The sequence below is a fragment of the Linepithema humile genome, chromosome 2 (genome assembly GCF_040581485.1).
Source record: "Linepithema humile isolate Giens D197 chromosome 2, Lhum_UNIL_v1.0, whole genome shotgun sequence".
NCBI classification, from domain to species: domain Eukaryota; kingdom Metazoa; phylum Arthropoda; class Insecta; order Hymenoptera; family Formicidae; genus Linepithema; species Linepithema humile.
In genome coordinates, this window is record NC_090129.1 from 398,780 (window position 1) to 412,208 (window position 13,429).

The 13,429-nt window shown below is 31.9% G+C and overlaps 3 protein-coding genes across 5 annotated transcripts; 2 read left to right on the forward strand and 1 right to left on the reverse strand.

The window, feature by feature from the left end:
* Positions 1-4,018, reverse strand: Nurf-38 (Inorganic pyrophosphatase Nurf-38). Of its 2 annotated transcripts, XM_012369508.2 has the most exons (9): positions 3,810-4,018; positions 2,805-3,043; positions 1,830-1,916; positions 1,676-1,739; positions 1,501-1,563; positions 1,066-1,279; positions 882-991; positions 689-756; positions 1-599 (listed from the first exon to the last, which is right to left on the reverse strand). In XM_012369508.2, the coding sequence occupies exons 1-8, from the start codon at positions 3,997-3,999 to the stop codon at positions 722-724; spliced, it is 1,002 nt and encodes a 333-aa protein (XP_012224931.1). In that variant the 5' UTR covers positions 4,000-4,018; the 3' UTR covers positions 1-599; positions 689-721. The 2 variants fall into 2 exon arrangements, with proteins under 2 accessions (XP_012224931.1, XP_067204904.1); XM_067348803.1 differs by lacking the exon at positions 689-756 and having other exon boundaries at positions 241-599; positions 3,810-4,017.
* A 154-nt stretch (positions 4,019-4,172) lies between these two features.
* fl(2)d (female lethal d) lies at positions 4,173-10,270 on the forward strand. Of its 2 annotated transcripts, XM_012369505.2 has the most exons (6): positions 4,173-4,571; positions 5,497-5,872; positions 8,279-8,403; positions 8,511-8,689; positions 8,767-8,921; positions 9,040-10,270. In XM_012369505.2, exons 2-6 carry the CDS (start codon positions 5,641-5,643, stop codon positions 9,744-9,746), a joined length of 1,398 nt encoding a protein of 465 aa, XP_012224928.1. In that variant the 5' UTR covers positions 4,173-4,571; positions 5,497-5,640; the 3' UTR covers positions 9,747-10,270. The 2 variants fall into 2 exon arrangements, with proteins under 2 accessions (XP_012224928.1, XP_012224929.1); XM_012369506.2 differs by lacking the exons at positions 4,173-4,571; positions 5,497-5,872 and adding an exon at positions 5,888-7,229.
* Positions 10,271-11,344: 1,074 nt separating this feature from the next.
* Positions 11,345-12,842, forward strand: Sod2 (superoxide dismutase 2). Its single transcript, XM_012369499.2, has 3 exons — positions 11,345-11,506; positions 11,827-12,116; positions 12,306-12,842. The coding sequence occupies exons 1-3, from the start codon at positions 11,469-11,471 to the stop codon at positions 12,632-12,634; spliced, it is 657 nt and encodes a 218-aa protein (XP_012224922.1). The 5' UTR covers positions 11,345-11,468; the 3' UTR covers positions 12,635-12,842.
* The last annotated feature ends 587 nt before the right edge of the window (positions 12,843-13,429 follow it).

Here is a 13,429-nt window from a genome sequence, read left to right on the forward strand (position 1 = left end):
TACTCAGATCAGTTTGTTTATTATTACCTTCATACTAGAGAACAAATACTGAAGAGGGAATGAATCGCATTCTTTTACCTAAGAAACCCTCCGTTGCTTAGACCGATCATACAGCTATGTCACAACCCATAATGAGATTATGTCGTTTTTTTATCAAAATTATTTTATAGTTATAACACAAAATTTTATATAAACACAAGTATAGGTTTTATATAAACACATATATAAGTATGTGCGGAGCATATCTAAAAAAGTTTCCAATATTTTTATGACCAATTTATCTAAAAACGCATTATCGTGCGTTTGACAGATTATTAAAGAAAATCTACAAAATTATAGAAAAAATGATGAGCAATTAATAAAATACATGTGTTAATAGCACCGCACATATACATATATTAAATTATTTAAATGCTTCCTACAATTACTTGAATGTAGTGAAGAAAAATATAAATATATATACTGTGAAAAAATCTAAGTGACAAACAAAAAAAAACTTGAATATGAAAAAACGGAGTAGGTAGGTATGTGCCGACTGTGTAGTTGACTGAACGAAGATAGCCATCTTCATTTAAGGTGAACGTAATGCCATTTATCAACTGAAATCATACATTATAAAAACATTTCAATGAACAAACATTTTAATGTAATAAGAATAATATACACATATGTAACTTGAATATTCAACTATTAAAAATTCTTCTACGCATTAAAACTTCCGTTACAGTTTGGGATGTATGAAGTAACACTTGTCAACTGAAAGTGAGTTACAACATTATAAATATAGTAAAATTTATAAGTAAATAAAAAATAACAATTTTATCTACGTATAAAACAAAAACTTTTATATTCATTTCTATCGCTTTATTTGCATAACTTACCTATCGGTTCTACAGGTTGAGGTTCCACTGACTCAGGTGCCTTTTCTAAAACCTCTTTAGCAGCATCTGCGGTGATCATAAAAGGACTACCATCTACAGTTACATTAGAACTGCAAACACAACAGAAAGGCATTATCTTAATTGCTCCATTAAAGACAATTTGTAAATACTAAGACTTACGAACCATATTATTCCACTGGACGGAGTTTCTTGTTTAATTAAATTTTGCCAATGTTGATGTACTTCATCAATAATATGCAATGCAAAATCTCGTGGTTTTGCTTCACCATTAAATGCAAATTGATTCTCCGGCTTTCCATCCGGAATTTTATATATCTTAAACCATTCAATTGTGGCTTTTAATAAGCCTGGATAATGCTTATCGACATCACTTATATCTGTAATGATTTTTATTAGATTAAAGATTAGATTAGTGACATAGAAGTCTATTTCTAAAAACCTATAACCTTTTGCATGCTCAAAAAATTATCTAAAATTGAAGAAAGTAATTGTATCTTATTAAATCCATATGTCTATTTCTATTATATAATAAATGTATAAATATTGCACATCGATAAATAAATATTAATTAGAGAATTCATATAGCATTCATATATACCATTCATTTGATCCGCCAAAGGATCATTAACATCAATTACAATAATCTTCCAATCTGTTTCACCTAAAATAAAAATTTTTCACAATAGAATGTATTACAAAATTTGTTTTATAAATTATTTTAATATGTTACGTATATATTATATTTTTTTAGCAATTTCTATTTAAGTATTTACCTTCATCAATAAGTGCTACTGTTCCAAGCACTTTTACTTTCAATACTTCACCTCGTTTTGCAACCTATAATAGATACAAATATTTCCTTTAGTATTAACTATGTGATAAACGAGATTTATATATACGAGATATGTAAATATGATTATATCTCACCCTATAACCTATTTCAAGAACATCAATAGGATCATTATCTCCTTTGCAGCCTGTTGCTTCATCCAAAACGTCAGGATTTTCCCAAGTCTGTTAATTAAATATGTTATTTAATGCAGTTTGAGTGCAGTTTGAGATTTTACAGTGAAACAAAAAAATAAAAATCTTTAAAAAGCTTAAAAATTTTTCCTATTACCTACTTTTAGAATATAATTATTTTTTTTATAATAATAAATAATAAAAAAATTAATTTCAATACTCAACAACTTTTAATAATATAGTTGTCTCCTTTCTCAAGAAACTAGCGTATATAACAACGAGTGACTAACGAGTGACGTAAGATAAAGTCCAAAGAGATACAAAAAATTATTGACGGTGATAAGTATAAGCCTTGAACTACAAGCTCATATGTGTATAAAATATAGGGAACTTGATAAGATATTACATACAGATATACACTTATATTCCGTTTAATTGCTCATATTTCCTTTTATCAATAAGATTTATTATTAAATTACAAATATTATCGAGTGTCATCATTTAATGTAATAAAAATAGTAATAGTTTATCTTGATGAATAATAAAAGTATGCAAAAATATTAATCTAATATAAAAAATGCTAATATTCAAGATATTTAACATATACAAGATATAAATAAATTACTTGGTCAAACTTTTACCAATTCTTGAAAATAAAAAAAAATGTTTATATAAATATGTTTATAAATACCTTGTCAAGAGAAATAGGCAAATATTTTTAAGGAGATAGAAAAACAAGATAATGATTCATGTTATTTGAAATAAGAACTTGAAATAATAATAACAACTGTGCTGTTTTCATAAAAATCAAATTAATCACTATTGTCTTATATGATTTAGCATACCTTAAGCAAAATATAAATAACAATTTATTTACATCTAAAGTATAATTCAATATCTTAGTTACAAATGATTGAATACAGGTGCCAAAATTCTTACCTGTGGCAAAGCACCATAATTCCATATGTATCCATGATGAGGAAAACAATTAGCAACAAATCTCACTTTACCTTTCTTAACATCTTGCTTAATAGGATTTAAAGTCTCTTTTAGACAGATTTCCATTTTGGCATTTGTCCATCTTGGTATTTCAACAACCATGTGCATTGTTTTAGTGTCTTCGTCAACATAGAGTGGAATGTCATGCATAGGTGAAATTGGTACGTCCAGCTCGTTTTCTATATGTGAAAAAATAAAAATACATTTTTAAAAATATTGATAATATTGAGAATAATGTAGAATATATTAATGCATATACGGACATTCTAAAAAGCTTCTGATATATGCATGTTTGAAATATATGATCAAAACTATTTCTTCACTTTCAATACTTTCAGATACTTTCATTTAAACCAGACTAAAGTAAATGTCAGACAGTCATATCAATGTATAGTTGCAATAAAGCTATCATTTTAACCTTTCAAATATAAACCCTTTTAATTTTTTTATATCTTTAAGTTACCATACAAATAACAAAAGTAAAAATAAAAGTCATAAAATATTAATCTTTACAAATTCGAAATTGCTCAAAATAAGAAGCTGAAAAACTGAAATGAGATTCAATGGACTCTAATGGTATGCCGAGGATTAAAAATCAATATTCCTTCGTGAAGTGCATCATATATAAGTAATGCAGAATGAACAAAGTTCATCCAGGAAATTCAGTTGAAATTCAGTTATTAAAAAATGATTCATACGACCGATTCGAATATGACTCCTTAATTATATTCAACAACTCATCAATTTCAGAATATGCATGAAACTTTACACAATGATGTGATATTATTCAAGATATTATTAAATCAGTCGAGACAGTCATTCACTAATACATAAGAATAGTCAATAGCAAACTGCGACGAACATGCGTTCGTGACCTCGCGACCTTATGGAATTCACGGTCTTCTGCGATCGAAGATGAGCATATTATATATCAAATTTACTTACTGAAAAATAATCTGTAATCTGTAGTGTTGAGCGCACCCCTCTCGATAGTTGTGTACGACATGTTTCGGTAAAGTTTCTTAGATGCGGCAAATTGTCTTAAAACCGGCCTGCTTGCCGCTACGAACAGTGACGGAGTAACAAGCTTCGCTAAATTATGGCAACGTAACACGTGCAACATTCCCAAAGACATTCTGCCATCTGCCGTCGATCGTTGTCACTGATCTCTATATATATACCACTACTAGGGTACCACTTCTAGGATCTAACTGGTTGTGGATAGGGTAAGACTAGTTTTAATACGCACTCGTGTGTATTGGTAGCGCTGGTATCAACCTCGTGATTAACATGGAAAAACGTCCATCTTGGTTTGAATATTCCGTGGTTCCGATTCCCTCTTTTCGGTCCGCGAGGTGATTGTCATTTGCGATTAGTTACAAGCGTTTCTGATCACAACGGAGTGCGTTGTGTTTCCGAGATTTCGTGACCGATTTCTTCGTTGTATGTCATGTATTAATGCATCGCGTTTGAAAACCGTAGAGCGCTTGGTTGAGAGCTACGTACTTCACGCATTGCTTCGTGTGTTCGGCTCCGTTCGGATTGATCGATCGGGAAGTTTGCCGCACACCGAGAATCCGTTTCGCGCTTTTTCTACGAATGCACGATTCTTCGCACGCATGATGTCAGACGGTTCGTTTTTCTCCTGATACCGAGCAAGCAAACGATCTTCGTTGTAATGGGATCTGTGCCGGTCTAATGGATGAGGTAGGTTGATAAAGTTTTAACGGGCGAAAATTTCACGGAATGCTGTCGTAGATTGTGTGACGATGATCGTCGTGAATTAGCTTGTCGAGTCCATTGTTTCGCGCTAATTTGAAATCATAGGTGTGATGATAGTATACAGCATTGTTACATTTGGCGGTCTGAAATGGAGATAAAGGAAAGATACGAGTGAAAAAAAATGAATGCAAGTGTGTAAGTATGTTCCTTCGTGGCAGACATGTCGACGTAATGGCGTCACGACTGTCTTCGACTAGAGATAAATGCATTCTCTGCTTTCTTAATCATGTACTGCAACGGCAGATTACTAACGATATGAATATTGTTTCCGTGGGCATTTCGTGTAATCGTACTTTATTAGGAGAGCACCATGCGTATATCGCGTAGCGTTTTTACAGATAGGCGTATCGATCAATTTCCGAGAGAGGGAGAGAAAGAGAGTAAGAGAGAGAGAGAGAGAGAGAGAGAGAGCGCCTGATATTTTCAAATCGGATTTAATATATATTGCGATTGAATTGAATAGAGAAGAAAATCAGAATGGATGCATTGTATTCTTATTAATTCTTAAAAATGTCTTTTTATCTCTGTAAACATGTAAACAAATAGATAATTTTAATATAATAGTGTGGATAAGCGTCTAATGAAGTGACCTATTGGTTATTAGACCATGTACAATGTTTGATGTAACCATCAGATTTTGAAATTGACCTTATTGTGCTATAATGTCACATGTCTACATTACAGAATTACTTAAGCATTTATTGTTAATTTTGAAACAAGACCAGATAAATGAGATTATTTAATAGAAGCAATGTATGTCACATAATTGCGTTATATGAAATAGCTCATAATTTTGTATAGAATTTCTATATTATGTCTGATATTTCTGTACTGTTTTTCTATGTTTCAGATGAATATCTTCTAATATCAAAAAATCACATTGCGGTATTCAATCAATAGCATACAATCATCAGCATTACATTAATGACAAGAAGATTTTGTGCTGGATAAAGACCTCTTCTACAATTCAACATTCAACTGCAAAAGTGGTGAAATGGCAGATGAATGCAGCGAGGTCAAATCAGCAGGACCATCTTCACCAAGGAGTCCACAGAGCAGCAGCACTGGTGGAAAGCCCAGCAGTCCGCATTCTCCTAGGCAACCAAGACGGGTGAAACTAACTCAGCAACAATTGGACAGCTTGACAAAGGATGAGCTGGCAGTCAAATGGCATGAACAGGATATTTATGTGGAGTGTCTAGAAGCTCAGGCGGCAGCTCAGGAAGGTACTGAGATCACATGAGTGAGACCATCTCACTCACCACATATCTTAAGCGAATTTATGAATGCCAGAACACAACGGTCTTTTATAAGACTCTTATAGGGACACTAAGCATAGGGTTCATTAGACCAGTGTTTAGGATACCGTTGTTAATTTGTTTATTAGGATTAAGTCAATGAGAGAGCTCTAGTAAATAAGTAATTCACTTGTAGGTATATAAAAATATGAAATCTTTATTGCTCTATGAGGCAGCTTAGTACACATGCGATTGAATTACCTTATGTATCTACACAAGTACTAGAGAGAGATTAGTATAGAACTGAGATTACGCGCTTTGCGTACAGTGACAATTTGATTATATATTAATTTCCAAAACTACATTTGTGATGTGTAGTGTGGATAATTAATTTAAAAATTCATATTTAACGTGACGTAAAACGAAAAATGCTCAAGGTATTTGTGAACACAAGTGGAGTGACAGCCACATTTATGGCTTACAAAAGCCGAGATATATTTAGTCAATTAAATTTTCATGTGAGCAGTTACCTAATCAGCCATGAAAAGCATAATTATCAAGTAAAAGTGAAAAAGGCTGATATAACAAGTGTAATGTGTGTCAAGAGGCGCCAATTGGGGTTTCTCTATAAAAAAAGAAAAAGAAAAAAACGTGTCTGCCGTCAATATGTTCATTGTGGAAGGCACAACTGAAAATATCATTTCATAAGTGCCTGTGCAGTGCATCGCGTATATCTCTGCAGTGTAATAATTTTATCGCCCAATTGAGGACAGTGTGTGCGTGCGTGTAATTCGAAATGCCGAGTTTCTAGTTAACGAGGATGAGATGAAAAGCAGCGTTTACAATGGCGCTGAATTTTACGACTCAGAAGAATAATAAGAGTGGATCCGTGCCACCCCCTTTGGCCTGCAAAATACTGCACCTGGGGTGCGTGAATTTAAATTTCGGTGAAGTACGCAACCACAATCACCGTCACCAACTGGAACACTACCTATCTCCCACTATCCATCTCTCCAATCTATGTATCCTTGCATATTATCTTGTCCCTAAACCCTTTCTGTTGAATAACGCCATTTCTAATCAATTCCTAGACCAATCTTCCCTTCCATTTTCACCACAAATGCAACTTGTGCATGCATTTACCTGCACCATAATGTCCGGATGTCAGATACGAATTTCAAAAGTAAAACCTGTGAGTTAAGCCCGGCCAGCGTTTCAGTACAACATCTGTGCCTGCAACAGTACACGCTTGATTCTTGTGGAAGAAAAGTAACATCCACTCTTGGTCTCGGTGGAAGTACAGAGAATCTCGCAAATGGCACGTCGCAACGACTTCAAAATCAAAGTATGCGCCAATTAACAATGTCAGTTGTCAGGCAGTCATTGTCACATACTTATGAAAGTATATAGTTTATGCGCACTTAGGTTAAAAAAAATGATAAATTTAGTCATTTTTCACTAATACATTTGATTCTACCGAGAACACACATTACATATGAAAACTTTACAAAATATTCTATACAGTTACACTGTACATTTACGGTCAAAGGTTTCGAGCATTCTATGTGATTCATAAATTTGTATTCTCAATTATAAAAATGTACTAGAGCATAGAAAATTATTACTGTTTTATATTCATTTTTACAGTTATGGGAAAAAAACAAATTCTTTTTTAACTCACAGATATACTATTGTTATAAAAATTACAGTGGAATAAATGAAGTATATGCTTATATTTTTTTGAGATAATAAATTTTATTTATTAATAATTGTCTTCTGAAAACGATAAACATAAAACAAATTTTTGGTGCTATTAGAATAGTATGCAAAATTGGTATAAAAGATATAGCTACAAGTAGAAATTATCAGTGATTTTATTTAATGAATTATTTTTTAATAATTTTCCGAGTTATTCAAAGCATTTTTACACGTGTAAAATTGTTGTTTTAAATTTGTTTACGTGTATTACGAATGTTTACTTTAATCACAGGGTTTATTAAGTGGAAAATTAGATTTTCATCTCTTTTTCTAAAAATGAAATTGTTTATACATAAAACAAAAGAAAACAGATTTGAAAAGATACACAAAACATGATACAATTGCTAATTGCATTTTGAAAAAATAAATAAAACACAAGTTTAAAATATATTTTTTTTATTTATATATACGTGTATGTGAATGTATTGTATTTTTTCATAATACATATTTTCCATTATTCCACTGTAATCATTTTAAAAATAATGCGATGTTTTATTTTACTCTAAATGCGAGAAATATTTTTCTAAAAAAATTGTTACATGTACTGTAAAATTATTACATTTTTAAGAAACACATAGGTGCCAAAAAAGACATAGAATCTAGAAAAAGAGAAATTTATAGATAATTCTTTTATAGGTGAACTAGGTTCATTGAGAGAATCCGAAAACAAGTACAGACAGCAATATGTAGAAGCATCTCACAGGGAAAAAATCTTAGTGAGGAGGCTTGCCTCTAAAGAGCAGGAATTGCAGGAGTATATTGTATGTAAACATTTTGTATGCATTGAAATTCTAGTACAATTTCTTTGTACAACTTACCTTTATCAACGTTATGTAATTCTATGAAAAAAAATAATTTTTTTTATTAGAATCAAATAACTGAAATGAAAGCCACCCAAGCTCCGTCCGCAGCTGCATTAAGGTCTGCTCTATTAGATCCGGCTGTTAATATATTGATACAGAAATTAAGGCAAGAATTAATAACAACCAAGGGTAAATTAGAGGATACGCAAAATGAACTAAGCGCATGGAAGTTTACCCCTGACAGGTTCGAAAAACGAATATATATATGCATAAACGATGTTACACATAGTTTTCATTACTTATTATATATTTTACTTACAGCAATACAGGGAAAAGATTAATGGCAAAATGTAGATTGTTGTACCAAGAAAATGAAGAACTCGGTCGTATGATTGCCAGTGGACGTATCGCTAAGTTGGAAGGCGAACTCGCTCTACAGAAGAGTTTCAGCGAAGAAGTAAAGAAGTCACAATCAGGTATATCAGGCTGTTAAATGTTCACCGATTTCACAGACTCGTATAAAGTCATTATTATAATTAAAATTTGGTCTCGTAATTGAAATGTAAAACTCAGGCATTTTCTTTTATTTTGCAGAATTAGACGAATTTCTCCAGGATTTAGACGAAGATGTGGAGGGTATGCAGAGTACCATCTACTTCTTACAGCAAGAATTACGTAAGGCTCGAGAATCTGTCACGCTACTGCAACAGGAGAACGCATCATTGAAGGCGAACACAAACGAGAATAATTTGTCAAACGGCTTATCACCCCATACGCCACCGATCAAAAAGGAGGAAGCGGAAGAAACTGCTGCACCAGATACAAAAGTTCCGAAACCGGCGGAGGAAAGTGACATGTGCAAAGATGTAAGGACTCCACCGTTGTCGTCGCCTCAGAGTGAGCTTACGAGTGTCGAAAGAACAGAACGTGCAGAAAGAATACTTAATCAGGCCGATCATAATGACGAGAGTTCTAGCGATTCCGCGGCATTAATTATTAAGGTCGAGAACGAGGAGCTTAGTGATAGAGAGGAGGAGCACGAGGAGAGTCGGAACAAACGAATATTGAGGAGTAAAAATCACAGCAGGAATAGTGGTAAATCGAACGGGGAAGAGGTACTCGCGCGAACTACGCGGGGTAGGGATAGGACAAAGAGAGAGAAAAGTGCAGCCAGTAGTGATGATGAAAGGACGCACAAGAAGAAACGAAGGGAAAGTATTCTTTCTCTCGATTATAACGAGGCCGATGATGACGCGTTGGTTTTAACTAATGGCGAGACTCTGCAGAGTGATCCAGAATGACCGATATTTTAGGTTGGTTTCAAATGACATTAACTATTGATATGGTAAAAATTCGCGATATGATTTTGACACATTCACTCGTTACTGTGTACAAAATTTCTCGTCTAAAGCAACGTCGGTCGTTTGCGAGACAGTGTTCGAAGAATAATGAATAATTAGCCATAAAGAGACGTAATTTCAGTACCTGTACTGGTGATAACTTGAAATGATAAATATTGAGATTGGTCTCTAAAGTGACAAACTTGTAAATACTTTTATACCATTAGATTGGTATATAAAGTTCGCGATTCTTTATATAGTCAACGATCGTTTATGTCAAGTTACTTGTGAACGACCAAGTTACAAATTATATTGCAAAGATATACCAAACGAATCTGAGTAGGTTTATTGCCCTACAATTTATAAGAGTCGAATGCTGTAAGGAAGAAATCGAATTTTGTTTATATTTTGTAAATTTATTGTATTAACATTCTCTGTGTAAATCAGTAAGTTTTCGTTAATCAGTAAAAAAATCATCATCCGAAGAGAGTATTGTCGAGAATTAATCAAAAATGCCTGTGACCACAACACACATGCCTGTTATGTAAATAGATAAATCTTATTACTTTCAGGTACACAAACATGCATCAATATTACATAATATTAATACGTAACAATTCGCATGTACATGCAACGTGAAATCGTATTTTAAAACTGTGTATGTAACATACGTTTTTATTTCTCTCTTTTATCAGACAATTGGAAAAGATATACGAATAATTTAAGATGTCAAATAGCATTGTTTTTAGTGATGTACACATGGAGATTGATCTCTTACAGCCTAATATATTAAATTTACATTTTTAATTTTTTTAAATTAAAAGAATTGTACAAAGCGTTTATATGAGATACATAATATTTTATATTGCCTTTACATATGTAAACTTGTTTTATATCGTCGTTTTTTTTAAACTTGCGTTTTTAGTTTTGTTTTCAGTTTATGTGCTGAAGAAAGACAAGACATCAGATGCAGAAATTTATATTAAAACGTATTCCAAAGTCTACATGATAATCCATCCTACAAATATTTTGTATAGTGCCATTATTATTAGATATTCTTCCTTTAGAAAATCATGCAGATATAATAATATAATTTCTGAATTATAAACAATTAAAAATAAAGGTTTTTATGCACGCATTTTCTAATTCAAATATAATACTCTATTTTCTTTATATATAATTTAAAATTTTTTAAATAAGTTGCATTTTTATAAGAAATTAGAATTGCATTTTGTTTGTTTACTTTTTACTTATATGATGTAGAATATCTAAATATTAATTTGCACTCACGTTAAAAAGTATGCTGACATAGAATTAAAAATGGAATTGCATACTGTTACTTAATAGTATAGAAATATCCATTGTGTAAAAGAGAAAATTTAACAATGTTTTTAACATGTTAGACATATGTGCGTATAATTCTTATATTTATTATATTATTTTATATTATTTCAGATTTGTTTTTTAGAAATTAGTTTCTAGGAAGGAATATTTCTGCTAACTAGATTTTTATTTTTGCGGCTATCGATAACATGATTCTACAAATTCTACGTTCGTCGGTATAACAGGATGTGGTAATTAGTTCCTGCAAATTCGCGCTGATATACGCTTAATATTCTACCATAGAACGAAGGATATTAAAAAGGGTATAAAATTACTTTCGAATATAATTTGTAAATTATCATGTTTGCAGCAAGGCGTCTTCTAGTCTCCAATACAATGTAAATATGACAAATCCACTTTGAATTTTACTGTATTTTTTACATATTATGTAACTTCTAACCTACTATTAGTTTGTTGAAATAGTTTTGTACTAATTTTTTTCTAACAGTGACTTTTAATTAATCATAACTATTTATTTAATCGTCAATGATGAACGCTTAGCCAGAGTGTTTTTCATGGTTCTTGAGGTGTTCTTGTGTTTTTTAAAGGTTAATATTTCCGAGTTTAAATTTAGCAAACCACATTAGACAGTTCTTTTAATTTGCACATTTTTTGTATACACAGCACATATCTTATTTGTTATAATAATATTTTGCAGCAAGGATGTGTTTGCAAGATCAAAGCACACACTTCCGGAGCTGCCTTATGATTATAAGGCTTTGGAACCAATTATATCCGCAGAAATCATGCAGCTTCATCATTCCAAGCATCACGCAACTTATGTTAATAATCTGAATATCGCTGAGGAGAAGTTAAAGGAGGCAGTTGTAAAAGGTGACGTCAGTACACAGATTGCTCTGAGTCCAGCCATCAAGTTCAACGGTGGTGGTCATCTTAATCATTCAATCTTCTGGTGCAATCTTTCACCCAATTGCAGTGATCCTGATGGTAATATAAGAAATATTTAAATAACGTTTAAATTGACTTTATGTAATTAGATAAAAAGTAACTCTTTCTTTTTTTAAAGTCTTTTAAAGTTTACATCAAACTGCATGTAAAAGAGTCAAATTACATTGAGCATTAAGTCTTAGCCAAGTGTTACTTGGTGAATCTTATTGATCAAATTTTATTTTTTAGCTACCCTTGTGAAGCAAATCGAAAAAGACTTTGGCAGCTTGGAGGAACTGAAAAAACGCTTATCCGAGACAACCGTAGCGATTCAGGGCTCTGGTTGGGGCTGGCTTGGATATGATCAGAAAGCAAAGTCGCTTAGAATAGCGACCTGCGCAAATCAGGATCCGCTGCAGGCCACAACTGGTCTTGTGCCTCTTTTCGGCATTGATGTATGGGAACATGCCTACTATTTGCAATATAAAAACGTACGACCCGATTATGTGAAAGCAATCTTTGACATTGTTAATTGGAAGGATGTAAACGCGCGCTTTAAAAGTGCCTCCGGCTGCTAAAAATCAACAGTTTAATGTGTAAACCTGTTTTAAATATGATGATGTACAAGTGGATTTTTTAGACTGGCACTTTTAGGATTGAGGTTTGTCATAAATTTTTGTTACATTCGATAACGCGCCTGTGATTTTCCATATGCTTTTCTTTTCTAGATTGTACGATAAATTTGTGTGACTAAGAATGAGTAATAAGTAAAACTTATGTAAAAGATATGTCTAGCATTATTATGCGTTAGCCTTAGAATTGTAGAATAAAACTAGTGTAGCAAATCCTACTTTTATTACAGTAATAGCTCATAAGTGCATAATCATCTTTTTTTCTCGTTTGCACAAGTTACTACATATAAAATATGCATTTATGGAACAAATAGTGTTACATTTTTTTTAAATTGTAAAGATATTTATTTTAAAAATGTGAAGAACGCACTCTGAGGATATTAAAGAAATTTAATATATTTAAGGATCACAGAGTTTATATCTCATTCTTATTTGACGAAATGTATTTGAAATAAAAAGTATACATAGAAATGAGTAAAGAAGAAAAGAAATAGAAAAAATGTTAAAAATTTATTTTTTAATTCTTCGAAATAGGATTAATTCAAATTAAATAAATCGCAGATTATTTTTATATTCTTGATCTTTATTCTTCTGTATTCAGTCAGAAGTGATAATTTTCTCTATTATATATTTTAACAAAAATAAAAATTTTTGAAATCAAACGATACAAGTATAAGAGAAAGAAACATTTTAAAGATGGAATTGATTGTTAGTCATATATGTCTAAAAAACTTGGGATTA